Consider the following 24124-nt stretch of genomic DNA (forward strand, 5'->3'; position numbering starts at 1 on the left):
TAAAAGGAGTAAAGCGTGTCCAAACCTTGAAATATGACTTTTAAGTATTGGATTATTACGGGTTTTTGGCAATAGAAACAACTTTTTTCATGAAATAAAATAAAGTAACAACTCTTAACTATTGATGTAACCATGTAGGTAAATTAACTGTTCAAGATTTGCAAAAAGAACTAAACATTAGTTCTTCAAAGTGTAGCTGATAAATAATTACAATTATACAATTTATTTTGAAGGCATTTAACTTATTTGGTTGACATTAACTTACTATTTTGATAAATATACCTACATTTTTTTTTGGTTTTTTTTTTTTATTGAACTTAAGCCCGGCCTAAATGGCCATTAGTTGTTGTAGGAATCATGAACTGTGTTTGGTACGGCTGGTATTGTTACGGTTATTACGGTAGGTGAACAAAACATGTGGATGTGTGGAAAGGTTTTTACTATTACGAACCCGTGTGGTGACCACCCATCCAAGAACTAGTAGCTGCGGGCATTACTTACTCTCAGTCACATTGCGTGACTGGTGTCAGCCATGCGCCGCGCCAAGTCACATATATATAAGAACTATATAATTTGTATCCACCACAAATATATGAGATGTCTATTTTGTGTGTGTACAATGTTTATATGTTATTATTATTTACTTGTCAAACACGTCTCTATAATATATTTTGTAATGTATAACATAATATCACTACGTGTATTATAAAATACACGGCTTAATATGGCACTTAAATACTTAATTCATTTTTTAAAATAATATATAGTTAATGATAAATAAAATAAGATAGAACTTAAAGAGACTTGTTTAAATCAATTTTATGTTTTTTCTTCTATTTCTAAATAAATTTAAAGAAGTTTTAATAACTTTATCGATTTCCACAAGAAAAAGTTATGTTTATTCAATCCACTGGTTTGATTGTATTTTTTTTTATATTTATTGGAACGTATACAATTTGGCGTTTTAGCCTTGTTTCAAACAATGCCCCATTTAAAAGCTAATTAATTTCTTTTGGAAAACTTCCAACAGTTATATTATCAGTTTTGGTACTGGTAAACTACTAGAATTTTTTTTTCCTTCCGATTGTTCAAAAAAGAGGTATAATTTAAATTTATGTTTTTTACTTGAATATTTTATATCTCACAGTAATACTTACAGAATAGAGGTATAAATTCGTTTCATATCCAGAGTTTCTGTTATTTTCGGACGAGTACGTTTCATCTTTAACATCACCTGTAAATAAAAGTATTTTCGTTATTATTTTTATGGAATATGTATTTGGAAAAGTAAAATAACAAACACTTTTTATAAAAATTGGTATAAAATATGGTTTATATTGTATCAAGGAATTTATTTTATGGTTTCAAAATGTATTTAGAACATTAAAATATTTAAATACAACTTTTAACAAATACAATATTATAATAATAGCTGCTAGTCGTATAAGAATAACATGGTAATATTATGCACAAATAATGTATAACAGCTTTTTATGATGTAAACAGTTAAAATGTTGTTTTAGTAATAAAACAATGTTGAATATTTAAATGAAATCATAACACAGCTACTATAATATAATATTCTATGCTGAAAATTATGAGAAATCAAAAAAAAATGTTGAAATATTTTACTAAATTCTGAATTGCCGTTAGTGAATTACAGCTTTCTCCACAAATCATTCATATGAAGCTTTTATTTTTACCCATGTATCAAATTTACCTATTGCTTTAGTTAACAGATTGTAAGATATCTTTATAAATAAATAATAAAAAAAGTAACTGTTTTATGTACTGATGTGCTGGATTTAACTATATGACCTTTAAAATATCAATATTAGAAGACTATACGATTTGTATATGATTGGTGTAAAGTTAGGATTTACAAAATTATATGATAAGTGCTGGAAATATGTTTTTAAAAAATGTACATTGTACGAACTACAATTTATTTATCAACTAGCAAACAAAATACAACACCCACGGTCCATCGATTTAAGGCATTCAAGTGAGAGCTGGGAAATCTTCATTTGCGCCCTGACCCATTTTTGTAATGCCCGTTATTGTGGTTAGGGAGTGAAGGATAGTGGAAGCGGTTCTATTGATTTGCACTTCAATAAAAATGTAACAAACGGTTTTTTTAAACTAGAGACAAAAAAGGCTTTTACATTTTTTATTTGTATTTATTTTTATTGTAACTTTTCCCTACCACAATTCACATAAAAACACCGATTACTGTCGGCTGATTATCAAATGGATAAATAAAAAATAATAATAAACAATAAAACAAAACAACGAGAAAAGGATTTAAAAATATTCAAGCAATAACCCTATGGCGAGTAAGTATTTACACATTACACATTCAAATATCAAATGAGTAAAATATGTAATCATTAATCATATATATAATATTGTGTTAAATACTTAAATTTAAAAAGTGTTTTGGTTTATAGCCATTGATTGATTTTTGATGCGTAAAAAAAACAATATATAATTGTATGTATTATTAAGAAAATGTTTAATGTTAATACAATTATTTGTTTCAATTAAGCCTTGCGACTTAAAATTATTAAAATAATAAAGCAAGTAGTAGTAAAATGTAGTTAAATAAAGAGTTTAATGTGTAAAATAAACACATTAAATACTCATTATAGTAAATTAAAATACACTATAAATTATGTAAAATCATTTAGTTTCCAAGCAATAAAAATATCTGTTTAAAAACTTACAAACAAAATAAATTGTTCCAAAAGTTTTGTCATTACGACAAACGCGTCAATAATTAATCATAAATTCTAATTAATTTAAATATTTAATATAAACTTTTCAACTAAAATTATTATATCAAAATAATTCATTAAATGATATTTTGTCTGTAGTTCAGAATAATGTTAATACATTTATATTTATGATGATAGAGGTTAATACAATAATTGAAACAATAGACTCATATGAAAGTAAAGTATAAACGATTCTTTAATTAAAGAAATAATATGGTATGGTTCCAATTGCTTGCCCTTGGTAATATATCAAGTATTTCCGTTACTGTATGTTTATTTTTTGATGAATTATCAAAATTTTCGTTTTTTTTACTACATAATGTTGTATTGTGATATTGTAGCATTCAATTAGGCACATTATTTTAAAAACGATGGTTAGGCATAAGTAATAACCTACCAATGAGACTATATATGTAATATTTTTTAATGGAAATATCCAAGTACGTACATGTTTCCTACAAACACACATTTTTATGAAGGTATATACCAATTATCTAAAATTGACAATTTTAATGGTGTACCTACGCACTTGAGCATTAACATTTTATTACATATAGCTTTATTATTAATACACCAAAGTATAAGGATAAATCATTACATCATGAGTTTACGAAATAATATTTCTGACGGTTATTATAGTCGGTACAAATGCGATGTCAACAGCAGGAACTATAACGATTTTATGGTACTGAGTGTGTGTAAATATATTTTAATTGCCCTTGTTCAGTATTTCGTCGAACTATGTTGATCAATCGCTAAGCATTATTGGCAATGATTTAATTAATTTTCTTTCGTTAGCGCGATGATATTAATTTTGAAATTATACTAATTAAACACGTCGTCGTAAACGTGAAATGCGATCAGTATTCATATTGTTTCGTCCTTGGAATACACGGACGTGGTTTCGTTGTACCTATACCTACTTACACTCCTGCAATTGGCCAACTTTAAAAAAAAAAACCGTCAGATTCAAGCGTTTCAGTCTCGCAGTGCCCGCCGTAAACTGTCTGGTCCAATTATTATTACACACTAATCATTTGTCACATTTAGAACTATGATTATACACGTGATTCAAAGTGACACTCAAAAAAAGTATAGATGTGTATTCCTAACCCTTGGATGAGTTGAGGCGTGGTCGCCCACTCATATACAGCCTCTTCCGCCAACTTCATCGTGGTTGTATATAAATTATAACAGCAGTATTCGAAAAAAATATCAGGAAATATGAATGATTGTACATCGTACAAATAACTGTTCGTATTTTTAAAAACCATACCCATCGCCCACATGGACGTTTGTATAAATCACGCACATCTTCTCTATATCGGCAACAGCCAGCTCTATCATACGTTTGGTTTTCTTTCGCTTGTAAAACGAGACGAGAACTTGGAAGTTTCGTATGTCGGTTATAAATTATAATAATAATAAACAATGCTCAGCTCGGATCGGACGACTGTATGATCGTCTCTCGATGACTGGCAGCCGGGAGTGGGCGTCACAAGTATTGTCGCTACCGCATATCGACGAAATCGTGGTCAGGTTTGTGGTATACGTGTTCCACGCCCCCCCCCCTACCACGCAATCACGGATCACCGATTACCATCAGTAATCCTTGTCGCAACGAGCTCCGCTTGGTGGGATACATCGGTGGATGGGTGGGATCTATGACGTGCAATATTCCATTCGTTTGTGTCGGCAACAGACACGAAAAATACATTAATATTAATATTAGACTTATAAACAAATATTACGAAATAACGCGCGAAATGAGTATAAATCCCTAGGCCCACTTATTATAATTATGTTCAATCGACAGAGGGTAGACACGCGGGAAGTGATAAAATATCAAAAAAAATAAATAAAATAAAAACTACCCGAAAATGTGAGAAAACATAATATCCAATGCTTGGGGGAGTTCAGCACAACTCCAAACAACCAGCCGTCGGATGGGTACGTAGAGGCGAATGGAATTCATAAATATATTATTAAAAAATAAAAAGCTTCAGGGATCCCCGTTACTCTCTCAGTCGCCCCCAATATATTATATTCACCGGTGCACTGACGTTCACGCGCTTTTGAAATTTATTATAGCCGTTAATGACGACGACGGTGTATTCATATTTTATAGTAGTTCATATAAATTATACAAAATACAATATACATAATATATATAGTACATGTGTATGCGTATACATATATATGCACATTTATTATTATTATTATCATCATTATTATTATTATTATTATTATTATTATCATTATTATTGTTGTTGTTGTTGTTGTTATTATTATTATTATACCGCATACCGAGCCAGAAATCGAAGTCTGTGCGGGGTGGTTAATTATTATCGAGTGTGGCGGTGGCACGACCGAAATCGTTTGCACGACGACGGTGCGAGTTTGATATTATATTACTATAGGCATACAGGTAAACGACGTACGAATAAATTATGCAACGTCCCTCGATGGTAATTTGAGACTTAGAGAGCCCAATGTTTGTCGTGTCTTCGACTTTCGGTAATACACGAACGTACAATATATGTAATATATGTATATAAACAAAATTAAATAACATATTCGTTCGACTTGTTTTTCTCGTGTACAATCACTCGGAAGGTAATAGTAGGTACTAGTGGTGATTTACACAGAGTAAAAACAATGTTTTTCAAACAGAATAATATACTCTATTATTTTATATACAGTAGAATCCGCTTATTCGGGACACCACTTAAAGGGCACACCTGCTTAATGGGGACATTAATGATAGTCCCGAATGAATGTATTGTATGTACAATTCTTCGGTTAATCGGGACAGTCTGGATAATGGGGACAAATAGGTCACCGCCCGATGTGTCCCAATTAAACGGATTTGACTGTATACGTATATACAAGGGATGTAATAAATATTTAAAATGCTGTTCACGTTTTCCCGTATTTCCCCTTATCTTTCCATAAAATTATAATTGAAAAATTTGACGTTTTATTGTTGGGATTCTCTGCGGTCTAGGAATTCGGTATTGTGTCAGTTTACACAAATTGTATACTGTTTAGTACTATATATATAGTGTACTACAACTATTTGCTTACAACCGCCTACACCGTATAGGCATGTACAAAACTACAATATTATATACTATTATTATTATTATCATTGGTACCTTGGAATTTTATACTCGCCAAGGATGGATTATAGAAAGCGTGGTCAATTAGATTATAAATGCCTTACTGAAGGTTAAAATTAATTATTAATCTATAGCTATGTTATAAATGCAACATTTTTACCTCCGTCAGTCCGAACCCACCACATTATATCATTATTATATTTCTCGTATGGTTTAATCCAACACTAACAGTATTAAAATTAGTTACTATAGCAACAACAAATATTACAATAAGAAATATAAAATTTTGATAAGATGTAGAAACATAAAATAGTAGTAATTAGTTAAATAAATAAAAGAAATAAGATAGAATAATATAAAATATATACGAATAATTGATGGTGAGTAGGAATATTATTAGTATAGTTTTAGATTCTAATGTCCAGATTGGTTAGCCATTTTGTTGCCGCTGCTGTAACCTTGTGGAGGTGTTTCATTCCGCCTGGTATCTTATGAAACCTTACAACCTTTACTAAAAGCACTACGATCTGGGAAATTGCTAAGGAAAGAGTATAGTTTTGGTATTGATAAAACCGAGTTCTCATTACAAATCAACTGCATTATGAGGGGAATTAGGGTAGTTATACCAAATATATTTAGAAAAACTATACTTGGAGAGTTACACACAGCACATTTTGGAGTTAATAAAATTAAGGCATTAGCTATGCGTTATTGTTGGTGGCCAGGTATTGGACCTTGATATTGTTGAAGTAGCTAAGTTGTACTGAATGCAACAAAATAATGAATAACCCATATAATAGGTATCGGTACATCAGTGGGAGGAACCAATAGAACTATTTGAAAGAATCCATATAGGCTATGCTAAATAACCAGTAAATAATATATTGTATTATTTAGTTATAGTTGATGCATTTAAAAAATGGCCTGAAGTATTTCCCACGAAACAGATTACCACTAACAAAACAATTATTATTTTACGTTCACTATTTGCACGTTTTGGAATTTGTTCTATATTAGTGTCAGATAATGGAACACAATTTACTGCACATGATTTTTCACTTTTCTTAAGACAAAATGGTATTAAGCATAAACGCACTGCACCGTCCAGCTACTAACGGTTTAACTGAAAGATATGTACAAACCTTAAAACAATCATTGAGGGCAATGAAAAATTGTCCCTGTTGTCCCAATTGTTAAACCTAATGGTAAAATAAGACTATGTGAGGATTTTAAAACCACAATAAATACATTTTTGTTAGTGGATAATTACCCATTACTAACTGTAAATAAACTATTTTCTAATGTAGCAGGTAGTGACAAATTTACAAAAAATGATCTAAGCCGAGTCTACTTACACCTACCGTTACTCCAGGTATACCTATTAAAATTTGTTCAATTTCTCTTTGCCATATAGCGGGTGCAGACGTTACACCGGACATTAGTCTAGTACATTCATATAAATCCTTATGTGTATTGAGCGTTAATATATGTCTGTCTGAAACATGTACACGCAAGTGTAAGAAGGCTTGGCTTAGATTAATTTTTGTATTCTCATTTTATTAGTTCCAAAATGTGCTGTGCGTAACTCTCCAAGTATAGTTTTTCTAAATATATTTGGTATTACTACCCTAATTCCCCTCATAATGCAGTTGATTTGTAATGAGAACTTGGTTTGATTAATACCAAAACTATACTGTTTCCTTAGCAATTTCCCAGATCGTAGTGCTGTTAGTAAAGGTTGTAAGATAAATTTGCTGTAGTTTGTTGTGGTAAGTTTTATTTAATTACATATAAAAGCATAATACTGTAAGGATATTCTTTATTATGAATATTGAAGTAATGTATTAATTAAATTAACATATTATGAAAGAATAATAGAGCAATAAAGAATGGAAAAAGCGTTCGATAGCGAATTATATAATAATGATAATACTAGGATATATGATAACAATATTCACAGTGAGTCCACATAATACTCTTCTCCCTTAAGCTTTAACTATTGCTTATTTTAGTACTAATTTAATATATTAGGCACATTTATTTTAAAATAATTATTTGATATCTCTTAGTTGGTCAATGTGTCGTCTCCAAATCTGTCCATCCTCTAGCTCAATTTCATAGTGGAAGTTAACCAATTTTTTTAAATTATTCCTCCATTTGTCTTTACCCAAATAATTTCTAGCTCCAACCCTTTTTCCTTCAGCTAACTCCCTTATATTTGGTTTTTGTATATCAGTTCAGGTCTGTTATGGTAGTGAATATTATTATTAACCTACGCGTATTATACAGGTCCGTTAACTGTTAAGCTAGCTGCCATGTTCTAAATTTTTAATTTACGTTCAGTTCTCAATGATTAGCAAGTAATTTGTACGTCGTATATCGACGATATTATAGTATTTCTTTTTAGGATTATTATACGTTATAAATATTCAACTTTTAAAGTTTAGATTTTATAATGTATTACATTAAAATCTATTTGAATAGGAACAGTTTTTTTCGATAAATTTTGTACTTATTTTAATGTTAAATTTCTTGATTTAATTCTTGTCGTATCTAAAGTTTAATATAAAATAAAACACTTGCAATATTAAAAAAAAATAACTTTTTCTAAAATTATATTATATTATACACATGCTATTTCATTGTATTAAAAGATCAATATGTTAAATAAAAAATCATCGCTGTTCATTGTTTTATTGTATTTCCATCAAAAATTTGAATGTGTAACTTTTAATGCATAGTTAATTAGACTGACCTTTAAAGTAAACCTCGAAATATCCAATTTGTGGTTATACGCATCTCAACGGAAAAATCAATAATTTTAATGCGCTTATTACATATGAAAGGACAACTACTATGTATAATAGTATAAAGACTCTTTGTAATAAAGAAAATGTTTGCAATATTTTACTTTTTCTCGGTTTTAAATTAGTATAATCATACAATCTTATGTATTATATAAAAAAGTAAACCCTGTTTTAATTATGTAATTTATGTTTAGAACATCTGCAGTTTCGTAACATAATTATTTGCAGGTATTGTAAATAGGTACAGCATCATATTAAAATTATTTCGTTGGATACGAATTAAAACAAACCAGATGTAGACCACTTCAATCACTTCGACACTGGATATATTATTATATAATGATGTGATATTTAAGTAAATCCATTGATTGTAATGATGCCACAAAAATAAAAAAATAATTATGAATATAACTTGTTTAAAACGCTTGCTGCTTGCTGACATAACTTTGATGTATATGGCTGTCAGTAATTTTTATTGGGCTTAGAAAATAATTACATAATCTATAAATATTTTTCGATCTGAAAGGGTTTTTTATGAAATGTTTTGAAAACTCATTCTATTCGAAATTGTTCATAGAATGAGACAACAATAATTATAATAAAAAAACGATTTACATCAAAACAATATAGTCATACACTCTTTAGCGTTCAGTCAGAATATAAAGTGTAGCTAGGTAATTAATTTCATCGCATCCCCTTAAAATGTATAGGTACTAATTATTGTTTAAATATCTAATCTAACGGCAGTTGACGTTTTTTTTATACCCTATATGGTCTATACTATAAAAAATTTTTCAACTGCGTGTTAACTGTTTATGTATGTTTCTATATGGTAGGTGTATACAATATGAGTTGTACATTTTTCTATAAAGAAAGTTTTTTGAGTATTTTTTTTTTCCTAAGCGACCATGAAATAAAACGTTTTTTTTTGGGACACGTCGGAAAATCTACGGGGTTCCAGGATCGTAAATAACAGTAGCTCATATGAACGCCCTTCTCCAATCCTCTTTCGTTGTGTTTAAACATCAAGGGCTTCCATTCAATAGATTTATTACTTTTTTTTGGTTATTTATTTTTTTTTTCTTGTTCCATTAAACAAAAAGGGTCTTGCAGAAACCCGGGTAACTATCGGTGTGCTGGATGAACGCGTTGTGTACTTGTTTAAAAATCTCGGGGTCGAATCACCGACGAATGCGTGAAGCCCGTCATCGGGAACGGGGCTTCGAGAGTCGAGACGTAAGCATTCATTTGAAACGGTTTATCGAGAAAAAACAACTATCGTTCCTCGGGAATGTAAGTACTACTCGTATGCAGATCATGTGTGTTTGGTGGACCGATCCCAAAGATCCACGAGATTGAATTGGCTCGTTTAGAAGAATATACCGTAGTTAAGATCTAGACAAATTATAAAACAAATAAAATATAAATACATGTGTCTTATCGCGCTAAAATTTGATTTTTTAACTTGTTTGAATAACATAATGTTATAATGTAGGTATTGGCATACGATAGTACCCGAACATTTCAACCCCATCAATTTCTGTTAATTTCTACAGAACAGTTACATTTATTACTCTACATAATTTAACAGTCAACACGATTATGTTGTTAATATATTTTAAAAATATATTTCAATGGCAACCGATACATTAAACGATTTGGTCGACTCTTGTTATCCGAAAGAACCATATTTCTAGAACAGTATATAATATGATAATTAGGGATTTTTGTTTCAAGACGTTTATAGTGTCTATAAGGATGGACTAGGCAATACACTCTTATCTTAAATAAAGTAGGTATAGGTATATCAGATTAATGTTTCTATGCTTAAGCTTGAAATTCGTTCGTGAATCTATTAAATGTATAATAAAATAGGGACTCTTGACCGAGCGGCGGTCTTGTTCACACTGATGGTTATTGAGACTCTGCCTAAGAACGTAGGTAGGTACCTCACCATAAAATTCATTTATTCTATAAAGAGGCAAATGGCATTTCCCCACTTTATGTGATGCAAATTACATAAGTCCTCGAGGGCAACTTTAAAACATACTATGTAATGCATACGGTATTTTCATTTAAAATAAAACCAAAAAATATACAATGGTAAGTTAACTAGGCTTTGTTATTCTAAAAAAGTTAGCTCAGTGTTATTATTTTGTGTTCGTGATGAAAGACAAATAATAACTTAACCGCTGGCGGGTTGAATATTTTACGAGATCGCCATTATGACACCAGTCCCTATAACGTTTTCTGTCTTCCTCGTCTTCGCCTTTTACCTGTCTCAAGTTCTTTATGAAATTTTTTTGTATAAATGAAACAACTATGGAAAAGAGAAATTCAAAAAAGTCCCTTAATTAATCCTTAATTCGCCAGCCTTCCCGCGTTGAATGAATTATTCAACGATTGTTAAAGGGACGACTGTTTGTTCAAAGCGCGTTTGGTCTCCCTTCTTCATCAAAGTTATAACTTAGTTAGCAAAAAATTAATTATTTTCTATTGTCTCGTACGTTTTTCTTATCATATATATCTGTCACCCTTAAACCGGTACATCGCATCCACTGAAATGTCCTACTAATCAGATACAACTGTGATGTTGGAAATAAAAACAGCTGGCAAGTAGTTATTATAATATACTGACAATATTTTTAAAATATTAAAATATTAAATTATTAATTTTGATTATAAACAAATAAAAAAATTTTTAATATCCCAATATTATATGTATTAATCTACAAAAAAATAATTTTATTGCAATTATTAGTTCTAAGTAATAAAGTAAAACTGTTTTCCATTTAATTTTCAATTAAATATCTTATTTGAGAAAGAATAAAGATGTAATAAATAATAATAAATTAAGTAAAATTAACTTAAAATGTAGTACAAATAAATACAATTAGAAAACCACTGTGTAACCGACAACTGTTATTTGATATTTTCACACATAAACTAATTGATTTTTAAAATATATATTATATGGTTTTTTATTGTATTATTTTGTTAATGTATCTCAAATTGTTTTATAATGATAAGCGACCCAATAATCAGTTTATATACAATATATAGGTATACATATAGGTAGTCACTAGTCACATTAAATTTTGTTTAGCCAACCTCACATTAGGTATCATAATGCCTTATTATTAATAGAATGTTTAAACAATCCAATCAAAAAGCAACGGAAACAATTCATTAAGGTTACTATGTAAGCATAAATATCGAGCTATTATTTTAATAAGACCAAAATCAAATTGTGAGGCGAGTAAAAGGAAAGAGTTAATTGTGTTTGACGGCGATAATATATGTAGGTACCTATTAAAAGATACGCAGTATTATAACAGTATAACTTACTGAGCAATTATAAGTTTATGGTAAAACAAAGAAATATTATTGAAATAGTGAATTTACCTATGTCAAATATACATATAAAAATAAAGAATTTTTTTTGCTATTAGTCACTTACACATAAGATTTGTGTTTAAATATACCATTTCAGAATGTGCTTACTATGTACTATGCTATCATAATAAGTACCTTCTGATGTTAAAAAAAAAAAAAAATGAAATATTAATTATTTATGATGATAGTTTAATGTACTACGAAAGTATGAATTATGAAATGACTATTTAACATGATATTATAGAGTTTAAATAACAATTGACGTTCAAGCATGTTATATATAGAGATAGCCTTATATATTATTCATTGTCAGCGTCTTAAAACTCAACACATGTTGGCAATGTTCCGAGGTTAGAATCAAAAACAAAAGTAGAATGACACAGATTTTACTTTAAGATTCAGTCCTTATTGTTAAACAGTTAAATAATATTATCTACATTGTTCAATACGTAACATAAATTTTAGATTATAAGAAAACTGTAGAACAATATTACCTAAATATAAAAATAATTTTAATAAATTATTAATACATCTATACGATTTTCATATACTTTATAACAAATATAACTTCTAAAGTTAATTTAATTTTTTTAGATACCTATCTGCAATGGCACTCACGCATATTTATTAGAGAATAGTAGTGTAGTATGTACTACTAACTTAAAAGTAAACATAGGTTTTTTGGCACGATAAAAATAACCCCATTAGTTAGTTAGTGGCTGGTTATTTTACAGTAATGAAACACTTTTTAAATCTAAGTGCATAGATATAATAAATTATAAAACGTTTAATGCTTTTATACATTTTGTTTAATGCACGCAAACATAAAAAAAGAATATTTCGTATGTACGATGTATTAATTACTAATAATGATAAAACCTTAAGCATTGTAAAAAAATAATGTTAGACTTAATGTATTGATTTTACAATGGTTTTTTTTTCTTTTACTCAAAAGTGAATAACAATAATAAATTGTATATACATATAATTTAATATAACTACTATACTGTTAAAATAAATGCAATGTTTTTGGCAAATAATATTAAACTAACCTACCGTAAGACTTGTCTCTTATACTATAAAAAAAATTACCTTAACGATATCAAAAAAACATGAAATATAGCCTGCCACACCATCTTTGCTCAGAATCGTTTTTTATATGGAATAATTTATCATTATTCACCCAATGGCCTATGTTGCCGCGGGTTACCCAATAAAAAAAAAAAAAAAAAAAAAAAAAAAAATTTATCATTGAATTCAATTTAACACATTTGTACATTGTAGTGACTTAAGGTCCCCACACACTGGGGCGGTGGCGCTAAATTCTATTGTCTTGGCTTTACCGCCGTGGTGAGCGGTGAAATGTGTCCTGCAGCAATTCACCACCACCGCTGCAGTGTGTGGAGACCTTTACTCGATAATGACTGATGAGTAATGAGATACACTCGACACCTACTGACTACTGTACCTACCAGGAGAGTGGTTACTATTTTTCCCTATTTTAAAATTTAATTAGAACTCTTATTAATAATTGTTAAACAAACTGTTATCGGCTTGCGTGAAAAATGTATTAATTTAATGGTTCCATACAATTTAATGGACCAATTATGGACCACTAAATCATGTTAAAGGACCATTAAGCTCACTATTAATTCGTTAAATGTTAAGTGATTGTTTATGCAACCAGGAATAAGTCTGAAATATCAGAGTTTAAAATATTTAAAATATTACTAAATTAGTATAATATTGCGTATAGTATTGAATATTTTGTATGTTATGAAATAATTGGTATACTTATAATGTCAGCGGTGCCTTTTCTACACGCAAATGCAGGACATTTTGAATGTGGTAACTGTAATATTACAAGATACTCATGAAACATAACAAAAGATTAACAACTTTACCTATGTTAAACGATGCGGTACAGGGGCATTAGATTATAATATATTCAATTTTCTGATTCGAATGAAAATAATAATAATTGCATAAAGTTTAATAACTGTGGAGCTAATACAGTCGCCATGCAAATTTCCATAACACGGATTTTCCAAAGATACGAACGTATATAATACCCCCGCACGTGGTCTAAACAACGTCACCGAATAATACAATAGTACCTATGGTTGTAATTAAGATTATAAGACGTGACTTTTAAACTTGGTATTTTAATGAAACAATATATTACGATATAATATGGATACCGGATAGTATCTAGATAATAATATATCGAATGGTACTGCATAACATGATATTATAATTAATAATTCATAATTAACTATGATTTTTTTTAACAGCGATTTACTTTATAAGTTATTACTTATTTTTAATCGTTTTACTCTCAAACGAGTTGAACATAATATTAGACAATAGTCTCAATACAAATAAGAGTCGTTATAAATTCGGAATCGCCCAGAATCGCCATATTACATGTAGCATAAACAGTATTTTTATTTTTTTATTTTGGTACTCAGCTTACCCACAACTTTTGTGTTCAATGTGGTTGATAAATCGGCCACGTGCGATACATAATATATTATATTACATGGCGGCCAGTGCAATTTATCAGAGCAGCAAAGTCCATTTAACCGATAAAAAGTATATATATATATGTTTTCCTATAAAATAATATGTGCAGCTAGACGATCCGACGTTATAATATATACCTCTTCGCCGGGTTTGTGCGGTGTGGTACGCGAAACGTGCGAAAACTGGGAAGCGTAAGCCCCGCGGGTTGAACGGTCGTCACGTCAGCCGGAGACCAAACGAATCGTGTCGGTTTAGACGTACATATAAAATATAAAATAAAGGTCACTCCTCCTCTATGCACTAAGAACGACGCCGAAAGTGGTCTGCGGTGAAAATTCGTCGAAATTCCGAAGCGGGGTCACCGGTCGACGACAGACGTAGCAACAATAATACTATCATTTATAATAATAATAATAATAATAGTAAATAGTATAATATTATAATAACAATCCACACCTGTTGTTGTCCGCCCGTCCGTCTGTCGAGCTCGTGGTACGCGAATTATCATCACACCTATACTGTTTATCGATTAATAATAATAATATATTTTATCGGCTCACTATACGCGGCGATTTTGTGTCCACGTGTGACGGTTAATACGAATATGACGATACCATTATTATAATACACGGCGAGTGAGCCTGCAGTCATCACATTTTCCAGTTTTTCTGTGTTCCCTCAGTGGGAAATCACAGCGACCCTAGTCCCAACCATAGTAATAAAATGTATGATGTGGTATATGATTATACACACAACAATTATTATTACTACTATCCTCACGTTTCCGGCTCGTTGTGTACGAGAAGGTATATATATATATTATTATTATAATATAATAAATATTAACCCCGAAATGCACTCGTCCGAGTAATATTATATTCGTTTACGATTTTATATATATATTTGTATCATATTATCTAACTATATAAATGTGAAATGAAAATATCTCTACAGGCCAAGCTCTGGAACTACTTATCAGATATTCTTGATTTTTTTTTTAAACAAAAGAGTATTTCACGGAGAAGGTTTATATGAAAGAAAATTTCAGGAAAAAATCTACCGGAAAAGTAGGAAATCTGGATGTAAAAATACAACAGTAGCGCCATCTGTCTAGAAAAAATAAACTAAATAATAAAATAATATTTAGTTTATTGTTGCAGATTAAAATAATAACAGTGTATTATATATTGGTTGCTATTGGTTAAACGTACAAACAGCATGAGGTCCGCGATCTACCGTAGGTAGATTGCCTACCTGATAATATACTGCTGCGAATCAGAATTTTTATTCCGGCCAACGGAAAAGTTATGATAAATTTTGAACACCATACACCGAATATTAAATAACGCGAATTGAACAAAGTTTGAGTCATATAGAGTTGATACATTTAACGGGCAACGAAGTGCACGGGATCAGCTAGTATAATATATGGGTATATTAAAATATTTTAAATAAATTATATTACCATTGCAAGTATAATATATAATATTATGTGACATTGCGAGATGATATCGTTAAATCGTTTCCGCACGGTTGCAGGAGAAAGTGAGTGCCAAACCCTGCCAATGTCCATCGGCCAAGAGGACGATTATCTAATGCAAGCAACTTACCAACTGTGTTATGTTTTTATGTTTTAACATGTATGTTTTTAGTACTTTTATAAGGATATTATCAAAAGAGGCCATTTGAATACAACATCTGGTCTGTGTGACTTGGAGTTTTCAAAACTAGCCCTTTGCTAAGTTTGAGTTTGCTCATCCCCGATCCAGTATGTAAAAACATATATCTATGAATATACGACGATTACTCGTACTGATTATGTGGTTTTAGTAGTATGAAGTTTAAAATACGCGAAATTTCAGAGACAATGTCATTGTAACGCATTGTCATAATACAACGCTAGACACCCCTCCCCACCACCGTAAATACACCACTTGTCGTCACCAATTAATGCAAACACCATAATTCTCATACATTTGTTTTAGAATGGAAAAACGAATTTTGTGCCAAACGTACTTACAGAAATTGAATTGGGAAACGACGTATTCAAAATTGGACTAAACATCTCAAATATTCCAATTAAAATTGTGTTTTTGCATGTAACAGACGCATGCAGTGTGTGCAGCTGGGGCTTCAGGACACTCGTTTACAGATAAAATGATTTATGGTTTATATGGGGGCCCGTCAGTTCCACCAATATAGCATCGATTCCACCAATACATGTAGGTGGGTAGTTTTAAAACAACCCATTGATTGCATCACCTACCAATTTTTACTTGTGGCCATCGTGGCTGCTCCTTAACTTTATTAACTAATTAAATTAAAATTTAACAACATTTTTTTTAAGATGTGCTAATAAAAGATAATACAATTGTTAATTTTCTATACACGTTTCAAGCAAGTAATTTTGATTGAATATAATATTTAAGTTTCACATTTTTGTGAATTATTCTCACACTTATATAGGTAGGTACATAATATATACATAATTAATAGATAAAGTGTATCCAAAATGTACATGCATAATGTTAAAAATAATAATAATATATTAAGTATCTACAAAATAATATATCAGGTACTGATCATAATATAAAAATTAAATTTTATTTATAGACTCTAGAACATTTAAAATTAAAATTTAATAATCAATATAATATTGTAAGTACAATATAAATAATAATATATACATTTTTTTATAAATTATTTTTAAACAATTTGAATAATTCTCAGTCTTAAGTAATTGGTACACTTAAACCAATAAAACTATAGATATCTGGTATACATAATGTATAATGTTAGTTAAAAATTATTGATGAAATTACGATTTAGAATTTTTGTTTAGAAAGTATGTATTTTCATATGGGTACTGTCATGGTTCCGTTAAACTTACAATTCATAATTTATGGATTCTATTAGTTGTTTCAAGACTAGGTATCTGTACTGGTGGAATCGATGAATTCCTATTTATACCAACGGGCTTCGATTATTCGATATCGGTTATAAAACTATAGGTACCTTTTACGTAAACCGTCACAGTTTTTGCGTCATCGTTAAGTGACGACTCTGTTCGTAGAAAAGTTGAAATAAAAAAAAGGAAAAACGAAACCGGAAAAAAGTGGACAGTTACCCTATCTGTTGTTCCGATGTATGAACAAAAGAGTTTCCGTCCGTAAGTCCGTTCACGGCTGAGTAGTGTTTGAAAACGTGGTTGTAACGCACACCCACGGGACCAATCAGTGGTTGACCGGTCACGTGGTGCTGCTGCAGGTTTTTCACATAATAACTATGAATTATGATGAAAGCAGTTGTGTCAGGTACTCAGGTGTGTACAAATAACGTGACAGACAGTCATTGGCACGATGGTTAAGTACAAGTGCGTGTTATTGCAAAAGATTGAACATTTAATTCATATTTAATTATTTTTTAAATCTTTTATTTAACACATATAAATATTTCACTATGTATATCTTACACGCAATTTACAGTTATTTATAGTACTATATACATTCATCAGAGTGGGACCTTTGTTTTGGATATAAGTGATATAACTTATTTCCTTGACATAGGCAAATTATAACGCGTTATCAATCGGACTCTTCGTTATCGTCAGAAAAATAATCATTGATTGTAGGGTCTAAATAATATTGTATAGCCTTAGCAATCATCATTTCACAGTACTCATGGTTAAAATATCCAAAAATATTCGACTTTGTTATGTATTCATAGGTGTAGAATAAATTGAAGAATGATGGACCCTCAACAGTTTCTGTGACATTCTTTCCCCCATTCCAATGAATTTCACAGCCTGTTCTAACGAATATGATTTTCTTTTTATGAGGTATTAGAATATACCCATTATTATAAAATATTTTGTGCAAATATGTTTGTACATTCTTAACGACGAATACGTTATTAGTGAACCACTCGTTGGGTGTGAAATAGAATTCCATGGTATACCCGATATATTTTTTCGACCGATTAACTCTGCTATCTGTCAAATGTCTGAGTATTGGTACATTGGTACATCGTGAGGTTGTATTTCACCCTTCTGCGTATGAACTAATGAATTCTTCGTGAAATTAAGCCAAAAGTTCGGAATCCCCACAACTGTTTCTTTTTTGGCTTCGTGTACAATTTTCCATCGTTTGTCATATCTACGAACTAGTTCAGCGACACCGTCTTCCTCTGAAGATGAACCGTATTCTTCTTTGATAGGCTCATAATTTCTTTGAATTAATTCCCTTCGTTTATTAAAAAAAGGCTCGTACTCTTTTTGAAATTTGCATTTAAGAAGATGAACTTCAGCATTAAATTTTGCTTCAGCTTCAACTTGTGCTACAATAAGGTTTTTTTAAAGCACGCATCCCACTTTTTATTAGAAGTGAAATATTTTCAAATGTATTAATCTTTTGTTTCTTCTGCAGTAAAGTGTTGGAATCCATTGAAGATTCATCAAAGTTATAGTCTTCTATAATCATTTTTCACACGACGTATTTCATTGGCTTTTGTCAAAATATTACAATTAATCGCAGGCAATCTATCAGTAGCACTATGATTACTAAAAATATTATTATTACTTTCAGAAAAATATAGAAGAATCAAATCAAATAGAACTCAACTTGTGTAACTAATAGGTTTATATTGTTATATTATTTATTTAAAACAATGAATTTTATGTTGTCTTTGTTATAATATTTATGTACCTATAGGTATTATAGTAAATATTATTTTTTTGATAAAAAAATATACCTCTCAAAATTTAAAAGTGTTTATTTATCATATTTATAAATTTATTTGATAATACTGGTATATTTTTATAAGATCATAAACTTCTGAAATATAAAAGAAGAAAATTCTTCTAATTATAATATCATTTGGAATAGGAAGTATCATATAAAACGATAATTTGTTTATGATATTCCACGGTATACAGACAATTGTTTAAGTTGAATATATTACAATAATTTAGAACAGAATTAATAATTTTTATGTCTTTTGAGACTTCATTGTAGCATGAAAACATGAAAATACTATAACATCAGAGTTGCAAATATTAATATTTTTGACTAGGCAGGTAACCTATAGTGTAATAAATAAGAACTTTATAATTTCAAGTTAATTGCATAATTACTTTCATTTAAAATGTAGAAGTTCACTAAAATAATAATAATTATTTAACACTTCTATGGTCCAAGCTTATGCATTAGAAATTAATTTTTACTACATTGAATATTTTATAATTAGTTATTTATTTATAATTTTTAACTTTATAAGCTATTATTTTTATTGATTATACCTTTGTTTATATTTTATATTTAGTTAAAAGTTGGCTTTTATAAAAATTAATTGATTTCTTCTATTTAATAATTGTATTGATTATATACATATATGCAGTATATATTATAATAATATAACATACATATATAATTAATATTTATTTTAACTTTTATAAGAAATTTATATTTATAAAAGAAGAATATGTCAAAACAATTCTCCGTCTTATATATCTAAAATTGTAAAATTATAATTAAAATTATAATATGATATCATGTTACTGCATTAGGTATAGGTACTTATTTGAAATGTGCTAAAATCAAGAAGACAATTTTATCGGACAGCTAACAGACTCATAAATATTATGTTACAACAATACACACGCAACACAAAATATATTGTATAATTATATATAATAAACGAACCTATATGATGAACCTTCTGCTTTATGTGAAGTTGTGACTTGAGAGTGGTTTAATAAGTTTCCAGAGTTTATATTACTTATATGTAGGTACCTACTTAATATATTTATTTTAAAATTCTATAATCACTCTAGAGTCTGCAAAGCAACCTAAAATATTTACACAAATACAATTATTTGAACGTTTTAATACGATGTATGATATACTTCTATAGCTATTTGAGTTATATGTTTAGTAATAGTGTATTCAAGATTTGTGTGTAAAGCGAAGAATAGTAACAAAACTTCATTAAGAAATGTGAACGTATATTTTATTTTGATTAGGTTATACAATTATTATATTATTTATATTCAATTGATTACTATGTATCTAATTACCTATTGTTAGCTGCACAAATTATACGAATTGAAAATGAAAATGAGTTATATACTAATCAAAATTACTATGAATTTTTAATTTATACATAAGTAAAAATATCACGTTCTTCGTATGATGTTACTTAGGGCCTTTGGGCCTTGGGGTAGTAAATTAACAAAATTCGTATAATGTTATTAATTATTATTTTTCTAATGATTCAATTTTTATAATTAATAATACAAACATATTGACGTTTAAGACGAGATAGTTATTATGCTGTATATACGGCTTAAAAGTCAATTAAGCTGTCGATACATTAATATTAATGGACTGCCATGGCAAGAGTTGCAACACTTAACTTTATACCAAGATATAGTTTTAGATCACAATATTGCACTATACAATATGTTAGAGAGTATATTTTATTTTCTGACAGCAGACATTACGGGTTTCTGTTTTCGGAACCCAATACTTTACATTGGCTGTTTCACTTACTACATCTACCTCTCTTTAATGATTTTAACGTGTTTTTAGCAGACGAAATCCGAGTATAATAGTGCACTGAAAGCGGAAACTAACTTCCACAAAGTTTCGTTGATCCTAAATGAACGGTCCAAGTTTTCGGTATCTTAAAACGTGCAACACCCATTAACAAGTGCTATTTGGGACTTTAGTCAATGTTTTGGTATGCCAGCTACAATATGCTACAGTGAGTGTAAAACCGTATAAGGTTTATGATTAAAGTTGATGTTCATTTTATGTATTTATAGTAATTATGTTTCAAAAGACGATAAAATGTTGTATACAAAATATATGTTGTAATGATTAAACTATTAATTATTAGAGAAACATTTTTAATGGGAAACCCACTAAAGGTGATTTTTATATTCTTTTAAATAAACTTAACAGCTTCAATTTCGCATAATATGATTAGTATTGTTTATCAGTTCAAACATCTTAATATTTTATTGACGATTAAGATCATTTAATCATATTATTTTATATTAAAAAGCTTATAGTATTGTTATTATTATTAAGGGTTTAAATTATACAGTTTCGAAATGTCATGTAATAAAATATATACTGTGGAAATTAAATTTAAAAGCCAAAAAAATGTTTTCGTTTGTACAATATAGTTTTTATTTTTTTGATAATAATATAACATGTAAAATCTAATGTACATTTGTATCGTTTGTTTATTTTGTATATAGGTACCTATGCATCAAAAATAGAATCATGAAAAAATAGATTTCAACATCACAAATCTTCTTTATAATTTTATTTTGAAATCTGCTAATAAAATCATATTTACAGCGATGCTTAAAATTCAAAAACAATAAATAAACTCCAATATTGTTAAACACGGTGCTCTAAATGTTATTTGTTTTTTCGAATTATATTGAATCATGAAAACATACATACCTATTTTAAATAAATGAGTTGGTGAACATCGTCAAAATTATATAAAGTACATGTAGCAAACAATAAATTAGTCATAAATAATTTATAATTTTGTGAACTGAAATATTATTTTTATTGTCGGTAACATTGATTTGTCGTAAAAAAATAAATAGATTTAGAGAATGTATATTATCATTAAAATACTAACGATCGGAGACACATAATACATGTATATAATATACTATTATATCATATTGTATATAATAAACTTTACTTCGAACTGTGCGTAATCGTTTAACGCGAAATGCATTTGATAATTGAAAACCGTAACTATTAAAATTTCGTATTTTATAGCTAAAACTATAATATATTGGCACACACGAGCGTATAAACTTACACACACACACACACGTGTACACACACACACTAACTAAACCGCACACGGCGTCTCTCGAGCATTTTTGATTGATCATTTTGTGTGTGTGTGTGTGTGTGTGTGTGTGTTGTGGTATTATACCTATCATTGTATAATATAATATTATAATGTGTGTATTGTAATAATATATCCGGTCTACCCCGACCGATATTATATTATTAATAATATAATATTATATAAATGGCCGGGCATCGTCATAACCGCATCTCTTTGTGAACGGATATCCCCCCTCCCCCCCCCTCGCCGTTCCTCTACGCGCATATTATAATACATCGACCACACCGGAATTTGATCGAAAACTCGATTACCGCCGCGACTGCGGTCGTCCTATACCTATGTAGAGCAGGTGGCGTGGCTCGGACACATTTTAACACGGTCGCGCGCGCGTATTGCGCTGCTTTACGCGGCGAGGCTGTGCGGCGATGACAGTAATTTTCCGCTTTCATGTTTTTCAATGACAGTTAATTTTAGACGAGTGGGGGGAGCGGGCAAACGTGAAATATTTTGCACGCCCGTCGGACATAATATTTTATTTTTAGATCGAAATTTCGGCACGGGTGCGGGGTTCGGCTAAGCACCCGCCGACGTTGGTTTGCCAAGAAACGAGGAAAAAACAAATATTATATAAATATATACATACTATTTTATACATGCAATATGCACAAAATCGTATACAGAGCACACGAGCGTAATAAAGGTGTACAACATGGACGCCGAAATGACCCAGCAGGTGTAACAAAACGCCCAGAACTATGTTTAAATAATGCGCATTTGCCCCGACGTTCCAGATCATCTGTCCATTAGTAAGGAAACTCGTAAAAAAAAAAACAATAATAATAACAAGATTGATATGAGACGTTTAATGAAAAATTATACCTAAATCCACTTCTTCAAAAGAATCGGCGTTTCACTTTTTATCAAGCTCTCGGTGAGTGTTTTTTTTTTTCACAAAGTACAGACATTAAATGTTGCCCAATACCCGCGGCCGGTTATTTTAAAACGCACATCAAAATATGTATATGTTACGACGTACACTTAAATAGCAATGACAGGGTTGTGATAGTATGCATTTTAACTATTCCAAATGAACGTAATAAATATTTTGTACCGTGTCCTAAGTCCTCGGAGAATTATTTTTTGATTATTTTATCTCTCAAACAACTCACGATTGACACAATGTAAATTGTATCAGACGCTAATACATTTTCCCTTTGATGGGTAGTTAAATTAACTAGGAAAGAAGCCCGGTCGGAATTTTAGTTTCCAAAGCCCACATAATTTGAAAATGTTTGATTACTTAATTAAAATGTTTCTATTTTGTTTGTTACGATAGTGAGGGCTTGATCGGACATATCTGAATTGACCAACTGTTATATACCACCACATTATTTAAGTTAATAGTAGGTACCTATATTTAGTTGGCCTAATATAATAATTTTGGTGTTTAAAAGAGAATATAAGACCACAATAAATTATACAAATAAATATTTTGGACAAAAATTCTTAGATAATCTTGGTCTTATTCTTACATGTTACAACCTCTAGGAACATCATGTACGTAAACTAAAACAATATAAACAATAAATCTATAAAACTTAAAAATAAT

General features: G+C 29.8%; 1 protein-coding gene and 1 pseudogene across 4 annotated transcripts in view; both read right to left on the reverse strand.

Moving 5' to 3' along the window:
- Positions 1 to 24124, reverse strand: part of LOC132938018 (solute carrier family 12 member 6) — a 279069-nt gene that overhangs the window by 16793 nt on the left and 238152 nt on the right. For all 4 annotated transcript variants that reach the window (XM_061004668.1, XM_061004669.1, XM_061004667.1 and 1 more), the window contains one exon: positions 1158 to 1234. In XM_061004668.1, the coding sequence (XP_060860651.1) occupies positions 1158 to 1234 (77 nt within the window). The remainder of the gene's footprint in view (positions 1 to 1157; positions 1235 to 24124) is intronic.
- LOC132937945 (nucleosome assembly protein 1-like 1-A) lies at positions 18213 to 19106 on the reverse strand (annotated as a pseudogene).

The sequence above is a fragment of the Metopolophium dirhodum genome, chromosome 2 (genome assembly GCF_019925205.1).
Source record: "Metopolophium dirhodum isolate CAU chromosome 2, ASM1992520v1, whole genome shotgun sequence".
In the NCBI taxonomy this organism is placed as follows: domain Eukaryota; kingdom Metazoa; phylum Arthropoda; class Insecta; order Hemiptera; family Aphididae; genus Metopolophium; species Metopolophium dirhodum.